The sequence below is a fragment of the Nycticebus coucang genome, chromosome 2 (assembly GCF_027406575.1).
Source record: "Nycticebus coucang isolate mNycCou1 chromosome 2, mNycCou1.pri, whole genome shotgun sequence".
Taxonomy (NCBI): domain Eukaryota; kingdom Metazoa; phylum Chordata; class Mammalia; order Primates; family Lorisidae; genus Nycticebus; species Nycticebus coucang.
In genome coordinates this window covers 36,563,788-36,573,224 of record NC_069781.1, presented here as the reverse complement: position 1 = coordinate 36,573,224, position 9,437 = coordinate 36,563,788, and the positions used below count along the sequence as shown (strand labels likewise).

Sequence of the window (9,437 nt, the reverse complement as noted above, 5' to 3'; positions counted from 1 at the left end):
TTATAAATTGAGGTGCATTCTGGTTGGGTGCATAGATATTAATAATTGAAATCTCATCATATTGAGTATTACCCTTAACAAATATGAAGTGACCATTCTTGTCCTTCCTTACTTTCGATGGTTTAAAGCCTACTGTATCTGCAAATAAAATTGCAACACCTGCTTTTTTCTGATTACCATTTGCCTGAAATATGGATGACCATCCTTTCACCCTGAGTCTGTATTTGTCTTTTAAGTTGAGATGTGACTCTTGTATGCAACAAATATCTGGCTTGAGTTTTTGTATCCAGTCAGCTAACCTATGCCTCTTTAGAGGACAGTTTAAGCCATTCACATTGATGGAGAGTATTGATAAGTCTGGTGGAATTTTGGGTATCGAGTTTTTCAAAGGTCCAGTGGACATTTTTAATCCTTTCGCCAGTGTGGAAGTTGGAGTTTGATCCGAAGTTTCTGAGTGAGTTTACTTTTGTGGTATAGGATTGGGTTGGTCATTGTGGAGGATAGGTCTGACAATATCCTGAAGAGCTGGTTTACTTATGGCAATTTTTTTCAACATATGAATGTCATTGAAGTATTTAATTTCTCCATCATAGATGAAACTCAGTTTGGCTGGATACAAGATCCTGGGTTGAAAGTTTTTTTGCTTTAGGAGATTAAAAGTTGATGACCAGCCTCTTCTGGCTTGAAAAGTTTCAGCAGAGAGATCTGCAGTTATTCTAATATTCTTACCTTTGTACGTAATAGTTTTCTTTCGCCGGACTGCTTTGAGAATCTTCTCTTTCATGTTAACTTTAGTGAAGCTAATTATGATATGTCTGGGGGATGACTTATTGGGGTTGAATCGTGCTGGGGTTCTGAAGCTGTCTGCTATCTGAATTTCAGATTCTCTAGGCATGTCTGGAAAATTTTCCTTCATAATTTCATGCAGAAGGGCCTCTGTGCCCATGGAGGCAACTTCATCGTTCTCAGAAATCCCTATAATTCTTATATTGCTTTTTTTTTTAATTATCTGAGAGCTCTCTGAGTGAGCGATCCGTTTTTGCTCTCCATTTCTCTTCCTCTTTGAGAGATTGGGAGCATTCGAAGACTTTATCTTCAATGTCAGAAATCCTTTCTTCTGCTTGCTCCATTCTGTTGCTGAGGGATTCTACTGTATTTTTCATATCTTTGAGGGCTGTAAATTCTTGCTTCAGTGTGTCTAAGTCTTTGGTGATTTTGTCTTTAAATTCGTTAAATTCTTGAGACAACTTATGAATTTCTCCTCGAATTCCTAATTCCATTTTATTAATCTTGTCTGCAATCCAAATTCTGAATTCGATTTCTGACATCTCAGCCAGTTGTTTATGAATGGGATCTTCAATCACATCTGCCGTATCTTTTCTTGGGGGGGGTTGATCTATTCTGGTTATTCATGTTACCAGAGTTTTTCCACTGATTCTGCCCCATGGTTATTTTACTCCCTTTGGTTTCCCCTGGGGCTTTATCGAGGGGCCGTACAGTGTTGTGGCCTGAGAAACTGGGGCCCTGTCTGGTGTGGTGGAGCAAAGTGGTTCTGTCTTGTTTTCAGCTGGTTTCTGTTCGATCCTATTGCAACTTCTACTCTGGCTTGAAGTCTCAGCTGTGTCGAAAAATCAGCAATTAAGTCACCCCACCCGCCCACCTCTGGCCCCAGTTGGAAAAGGAGAATCAAACCTTCCTACAACCACACACCCAGGGCACCGCCTGAAAAGTCCTCAGTCTATTAGCCCAGTTCAAAAGGTCCAAATCAACTGTCTCAATCGGCACCTGTCTCGGGTGGGAGAGTTCAAGAGGTCTCTGGGAACTGGATCACAGGAGCCTGGTGACTCCTCTGACACGGCTCACCCCAGTGCAGCGTGGAGTCAGGAGGAGCCACCCAGCAAACAGAGCAGTCTGGGAAGGTTGACGTCTCCTTCCCCACTTTGCCCCTCCGTCGGACCCAGTCACCGGTATCTCTGCAGATGGCTAACCCAGTTGCCTGAAGTGAACAGACACTCCAGGGGTTTGCACCTGCCTGAATCGCAAGGAAGTCTGCTAGGCCCCCGCAGACTGCCGCTATCTAGCAGGAGGATATGGGGCATGACATCTTTGAGTGCTTGATGCAGGTGATGGGAAGGAGGTGTTCACTCAGGCTTAGCCCCGTCCCTGATGGATGCTGCTAACAGAACAGAACAGAACAGACAACTTTGTGGGGTCCTGTTTCTGTTCCTGCCGAAATCGCCTACAGAAGACGGGCTGTTCTGAGTTCAAACGTCTTTGCTGCTGGAGGTTCGTGTCCTCTTTGCTACTGGAGGTTTGCCGATCACCTCTCTGGGTTGGCCCCGCCCTGGAAGCTTCCCAGGTTTGTGAGCAGTGTCAGGAAATCCCCCGCTTACTGGTGGCCTCCTCTGGTTGCCCAGGGAGACAGGGGGTGTGGCCTCAGAATATCCAGAAGTGAGCATTCTTCCGTTAAAGAAAAAATGGCTGTTGATCTACCTCCAGGGAACTGCTGCTCTGGTGTGGGCACTCAGCCGACCCTTTTCTCCTCTGTCTCGCGCCCCAGAGTCAGCACTGAGCGGCCACAGTTTATGCTGGGTCCACACCCCTCAAGAGATCCCCCAAGAATCCGAACTCTTGGGGGATAGGCCCCCAGACCCCGATTGGGAGTGGGGGGGAAGCTAGAGTTTCATTCAGTTTTACGCCCGCCCGGGGAGGGCTGTTGCACCGCACCACAGGGAAGTGCCGCCAAGGCTTGATTTCCCCTCAGCAGAGTGCCCTCTCCTTGTTCACTTGTCTCAGAGTCAGTGCTGACCTGACGCAGCTCGGGCACTGTCCCCTCGAGAAATCACCCAAGGATCCGAACTCCTGGGGGATAGGCCTCCAGACTCCGAGTAAGAGTAGGGGCTCTCAGCTCTCAGCGGGGAAGCTAGAGTTTTATTCAGTTTTGTGCCTGGCCCCGTAATGTTGCCTGGGGAGGGCTGCTGCACCTAATCCACAGGGAAGTGCCGCTGAGGCGTGACTCCCCCTTAGTAGAGTGCTTTCTCCTCGCCCGCGTGTCTCAGAGTCAGCACTGACCAGTCACGGCTCGGGCACTGTGCACTCCCCTTGAGAAATCACCCAAGGATCTGAACACATGGGGGACAGGTCCCCAGACCCCGAGTGAGAGTGGGGGGGGGGGAAGCTAGAGTTTCATTCAGTTTTATGTCTGGCTGTATTGATGCATGGAGAGGGCTGTTGCACCGCACCACAGGGAAGTGCAGCTGAGGCATGACTCCCCCTCAGCCGGGTGCCCTCTCCTCACTCGCGTGCCTCAGAGTCAATGCTGACCAGTCGCAACTCGGGGACTGTCCACTCCCCTTGAGAAATCACTCAAGGATCCGAACTCCTGGGGGACTGGCCTCCAGACCTCAGTGGGTGGGAGGGGAGTGTTGGGGATTCAGGGTTGCCGGCAAAGGACTTTTAAAGTTTTATTCAGTTTTATGCCCAGCAGGAGAACGCCACGGCACCCCAGTAGGGGAGGTAGGTCCAGTTTTTAGAAGGTCTCTCCCGTGGAGTGTGGTGGGAAGGCCTTTAATTTCTGCCCGTTTGTTTAATTGTGGGGCTCTTGAGCCGGTCCCATGGGAGAGGGGGACTCCCGTCCACTTGGTGGTGGATTTTGTACCTTTTGTTTGCGTCCTTGTGGTCACAGCTTGCCTCAGCGGTGTTGATGTGCGTTCTTCAACCTTCTCTCTTGGTGAGGCTCAAGTCCACCAGGATACTTACTAAATTCCTGTCCCTTAACTCTCCTTCTGGACGGGAGCCTGTGTTGAAAGCTGGGTTCAGTCCGCCATCTTGTCTCTGCCACTGAATGTGAACTTTTTAAAGGAATAATGCGAGCTTGCACTTTGGAAAATGGAAGATAAAGCCAAGAATTTTTTTAAAAACCAGTCTGTAAGAAACAGCAAGTAGCAAAGAAACAATTAAGGCATAGTGATGATTAAATAATTATTGATGGTAGGTGCAGCACCTGTAGCACAGCAGTTATGGTGCCAGCCACATACCCTGAGGCTGGCAGGTTTGAACCCCGGCCAAGGCCAGCCAGACAACAGTGACAACTGCAACAAAAAATAGCTGGGCATTGTGCCAGGTGCCTGTCATCCCAGCTAGTTGGGGCTGAGGCAAGAGAATCGCTTATACCCAAGAGTTGGAGGTTGCTGTGAGCTGTGACACCACAGCACACTACAGAGGGCAACACAGTGAGACTCTATCTCAAAAAAAATTATTATTATTGATGGTAAAAAATTAATCATCTGAAATTAATGATGAATAATGACATGGAGAAAAAGCTGTAATGCATCTAGCATTCTCAACTTTTGAGACAGAAAGGTAAATACATTGATTATATCTCTCTTTTTTAGTTTTACTATGAAAAATTGCAGACACACATAAAAGAGAATACATGTCTTATAACAAACCTCATTTTATACCCATCATCTAAACTTAATAATTATTCACATTTTGCCATATTCCTGTAGTATTTTAAGATAATTACCAGATTTCATGACTCTTCATCGCTAAATATTTCAATATGTATCTCTAAATAATGACTGTTTTATATAACCACAATAGCATTATCATACTTAATAAGATAACAATTTCTTAGTATAGTTTAGTATCCATTTCATATTCCACTCTCTCTAATATTCCCTTAAATGTCTTTTTGTGTGTGCATGTGTGGTTTTTGGATTGGGCTGGGTTTGAACCCACCACCTCCGGCATATAGGGCTGGCGCCCTACTCCCTTGAGCCACAGGCACCGCCCCCTTAAGTGTCTTTTTTATAGTTGCTCTGTTAAAACCAGGGCCACGCATAGCATTTGGTTTAATTCTGAAGTTCAAGTCTTGTTTAATTGAAGTTCATTGTCCCAGCTCACTCAAGCCTTTCTTTTTCTCATGCAATTCACTTGAAAAACAAGGCAGTTGTCTCACAAAATGACCCACAATCTGGATTTGTTTTCTAACTTGGATAGCCTTGTTCTTCAGTCACAATTTATATCAATTAATTGTTAAAGGCTTGATTAGGTTCAACGGTATTGTTAGGAGTCTTCCATGCACTGCTGGGCTCTCTACATTACAAGCGCTTGTGAAGCACATTATGTCAAACTTACCCTTTTTATAGATGCTAAATTTAACCAGTGAACTCAGGTGGGGATAATCTGTTTCCTCCATTGCCAAGTGACATTCCTGCTCTCCTCCCCCTCAGAAGGGTAAATATGGGATGATCATTGTACTTTGGCAAAATAACTCTCGAGTTTAACAGGAACAAAAAGTAAATCAGAAACTATTTAGAAACTACAAAATGAGAGCACTGTATATCACAAAGCCCAGAGAAAACACAAAGATGGCAGTGGAAATTAATTTATTTAAAAAAATCAGAAATTAATGAATCAGCAAAAAACAGATCTGACCAATAAATAAACCAAAAGCTGTCCCTGGAAAAAAGAAATATTTAGTGAGTCAGACTGAGAGAAAAAAGTGAAAATATATCCACAAGCAACAGGGGTTATGTGAAAAATCATGAGAGAAAAATGTACTCTAGAAAAAAGGGTGAATTCTGAGAAAATATGAATGACTAGATCGGCTCCAAAAGAAATCTCAAAACACAAATTGGTCACTATGAGACATTCATCTATTAAAATCAGATAAATAAAATTATTCTATTAATGAATGTAGTTCACCACTTTCAAGGAGAAAAATGATAATTACCAAATAATAATGGCTAACTCTGATAGAGTAATTATGTGTCAAGCCCTGTTCTAACAATTTTAATATTATGAACTGATTTAATTTTAATAAATACCAAAAAAGCATTTGATTAAATTCAATCTGATTTTTGTTTAAATGGTTATGTAAAACCAAAGTGTGTGTGTGTGTGTGTGTAAAAGCATTTGATTAAATTCAATCTGATTTTTGTTTAAATGGTTATGTTAAACCAAAGTGTGTGTGTGTATGTAAAGAGAAGTATCACTATTCTAGAAAAAAAAAATGTAAGTACCTACTGGAAATTTATAGCAAGCATTACACTCAATGGGAGTATTAGAATTTTTTATATCAAGTGACAGAAACCCAACTCAAAATGCTTTAAGATTTAGGGGAGGGAGGAGGTTGAGGTGGAGGGAGGGTAATTGGTGGGGCCACACCTACTGTGTCTCTTAGAATGGGTACAGGCGAAACTTACTAAATCCAGAATTCAAATGTCTTCATACAATAACTAAGAAAATGCCATGAAGGCTATGTTAAACAGTTTGATGAAAATATTTCAGATTGTATATGAAACCAGCACGTTGTACCCCTTGACTGCACTAATGTACACAGCTATGATTTAATAATAAAATAAAATAAGATGTATTTTTGCAAGTAACTTTTAGTTCTAGGGAATTCACCTAGATTGGCAATGCCTGGATCCAAAGAAGTTGTAACTGAAGTATAAAAGACTATTCAATTTGCAAGAGTACCATAATTTTGAAATAGCACTGTACCCTAGCATATACAAACTAAGATCCAATTTAAAAAAAATTTGAAACACATACAAATTTGTCAGAAATACTTCAGGGGCACATGTGCCCTGGCCCATTCGTTTTGTCTGGAGAAACCCTACCCCACCTCTTCCTTGTCTTACCCTAGTTATTCCCCAATGCTAGCCTCTTCTCCCCCCTCACCCATTATCACTCATCCTTGCTCAGAGTTGGCTTCTGGTCTGGATGACATGTTGCCTAAAGAATTTCTGGATCTCTCCCCAGGTGTGCTCCTGGGTTGCGGCGTGGGCAGCAGGGTGCTCTCCCCAGAGAAAGGGTCTGGCAAAGCCTGGGACCTGGGACGCGAAGCACAAAGGAGCATAGGGTGGTTCTATGAAGTGGCCCATGCCAGGGTACACCAGAACCCTGCCCTGGCTTCTGCCGTGGCTCTGCAGCCGGTCCACGGCATGCTCAGCATACAGTTTGCTTCTGATGAATTCATCATCTTCTCTGACGATGAAAAGAATCCGGCTCTGAGCCTTTTCAACTGGCAACACGCTCTGCTGATTCAGGGCATCGCTTGGGTCTCTGTAACAGTGGCTGTAGGGCTCAGCTCCAGAGGCGTGCACCTGTATACTGCTCCATATCTGGATGGATGGGGGTCACAACCAGATCCTTGTACTGCAGTGGAACACCTATGACAGCGTTGAACCCGTTAATGCAGACAACGGCCACCACTTGCTTCAGGTAGCAGGCCATGGCCAGCACGATCTCTGCACCCATGCACACGGAGATCACTCCAATTCCTGACCTTTGGATCTAAAGCCCAAAACAAAGGGAAATACTTCATAGGTCATGCTCTCAGAAAGCTGTACTGTGCATGCCAATAAACCAGTAGGATGGACAGTCAAGTTCTGACACACGGGTTTACTGGCTTCTGTGACATGGAAGGTTACTTAGCCTCTCTAAGCTCTATTGTCTTGTGGAGGTGACATTACCTACCTTACAAGGCTGTTAGGAGGATCAACTGGAACAACAGAAAAAAACACTCAGTATCGAAGGTACAGTTCTATAAATGCAGAATTGTCTGAGCTTACCTGAGACAGGTAAGCTTTCTGGAGCACCAAATTCTTGTCTCTAGCCACAGAAGAGCCATTTCTCTGGTTTTCTCAAATATTATTAAATGTAATTCACATTTAAATAGCATTTTACAGCTACAAACGTCATTGCCCATATACCGTTTCCCCGAAAATAAGACATCCTCCGAAAATAAGACCTACTTACAGGAAAGATAAGATGTTCCCTGAAAATAAGACCTAGCACGTCTTTGGGAGCACACCTTAAAATAAGACACTGTCTTATTTTTGGGGAAACAGGGTATTACCCTCATGAATTCAATGGCTAATCCTGAAAGCATGGGGAATATAAAGAGACGGAAGATTTGGATTCAATAAATAATTGAATTTGGTATTATAGAAGGGATCATTAATTCCCTAGTAGACTGAGGAAGCAGAGGGGAAGGAGAGAGTCTAAGAAATGAGGGAGGAAATGAAGGAGACTGGGACAGACAACAGCAAGTACAAAAAGACCTACTTTGTTTGTTCTTCTTACATTATTACCCCAGAGAACTTTATGTCATCAGAATTATCTGGAGGGAAAAAGTTTTAACATTAGACCTTTCTAAGATCCAATTTTTTTAGTGCCTGCTTTGATAGGTCTTAGTGGACCCAAGACTCTAACACATAATATCTCAGCACTTCCCATAGTAAAACTAAGACTTTTTAGTTTTAGTTTAAAAGAAGTTTAAAAGACTTGTCCAAGGTCACAATAGTATGATGGGGCAGAGGTGGATATTGGAGCTCCTCTGCTGCCTAAATCCAAATTGAATTTTGCAATTGACTTTCATCCTCAAATTCACCAATATTTAGATTTGAAATTTTAAAAATTAACTTGAGGCTCGGCACCTGTCGCTCAGCGGCTAGGGCACCAGCAGCATACACTGGAACTGGTGGGTTCGAATCCAGCCTGGGCCCACCAAACAACAATAACAACTACAACCAAAAAAAAAAAAAAAAAAATCTGGAGGGCAGAGACAAGATGGCTGACTGAAGCCAGCTATCCACAGAGGCTCCCATCCAGAAGGAGAGTTGAAGGACAGAAATTTAGCAAGTAACCTGGTAGATTAGAGCTGCACCAAGAGAGAAGGTTGAAGAACACACATCAACCCCGCTGAGGCAAGCTGCGACCCCAAGGATACAAACAAAAGGTACAAAATCCATCACCAAGTGGACGGGAGTCCCCTCCCCCATCAGAATGGCTCAGAGTGCCCCACAAACAAATGAGCAGAGTTCAAAGGTCCTCCCACTATACTCCACGGGACAGACCCTCTAAAAACTGGACCTACCTCCCCTTCTAGGGTGCCATGGCGTTCTGCTGCAGGCATAAAACTGTATAAAACTGTATATATTCTCTACATGCAATTCTGAGCTCCCAGCACTCCCCATCCACTCTCACTCTGAGGTCTGGAGGCCTGTCCCCCAGGAGTCCAGATTCTTTCTTGAGAGGTGTGGACAGGCCCTGAACTGCTGCCGGTCAGTGCTGATTCTGCAGCATGGGAGTAAAGAGAGGACAGTTGGCTAAGAGGGAACCACACCAGAGCGGCAGTGCACCAAAGTGCAGAGCAGCAGCCATTTTTTGGCAACAATAGGGCTCACTCCTGGATATTCCGAAGCCACACCCCTTGTCTCCCTGGACAAATAGAGGAGGCCTGGCATATTTGCAGGTGGCAACCAACACGGAACAGATCTGGGATGGAAACGCAGGCCCCATGAGTAAAGGATTTGCCTGAGGCGGTACCAGCCAGTGTGGACTTCAGGGACTAGAAAATGCACGTGCAGAGCCGGGAAATTCCCTGGGTGGGGATGACTCAGAGGACCACTTTACTGACC

The 9,437-nt window shown here is 44.3% G+C and overlaps 1 protein-coding gene across 1 annotated transcript; it reads right to left on the bottom strand.

Moving 5' to 3' along the window:
- Positions 1-5,412: 5,412 nt before the first annotated feature.
- Positions 5,413-9,141, bottom strand: LOC128569303 (acyl-coenzyme A amino acid N-acyltransferase 2-like). The gene is made up of 2 exons (XM_053567465.1): positions 8,894-9,141; positions 5,413-7,308 (listed from the first exon to the last, which is right to left on the bottom strand). The coding sequence occupies exons 1-2, from the start codon at positions 8,930-8,932 to the stop codon at positions 7,099-7,101; spliced, it is 249 nt and encodes an 82-aa protein (XP_053423440.1). The 5' UTR covers positions 8,933-9,141; the 3' UTR covers positions 5,413-7,098.
- Positions 9,142-9,437: the final 296 nt, after the last annotated feature.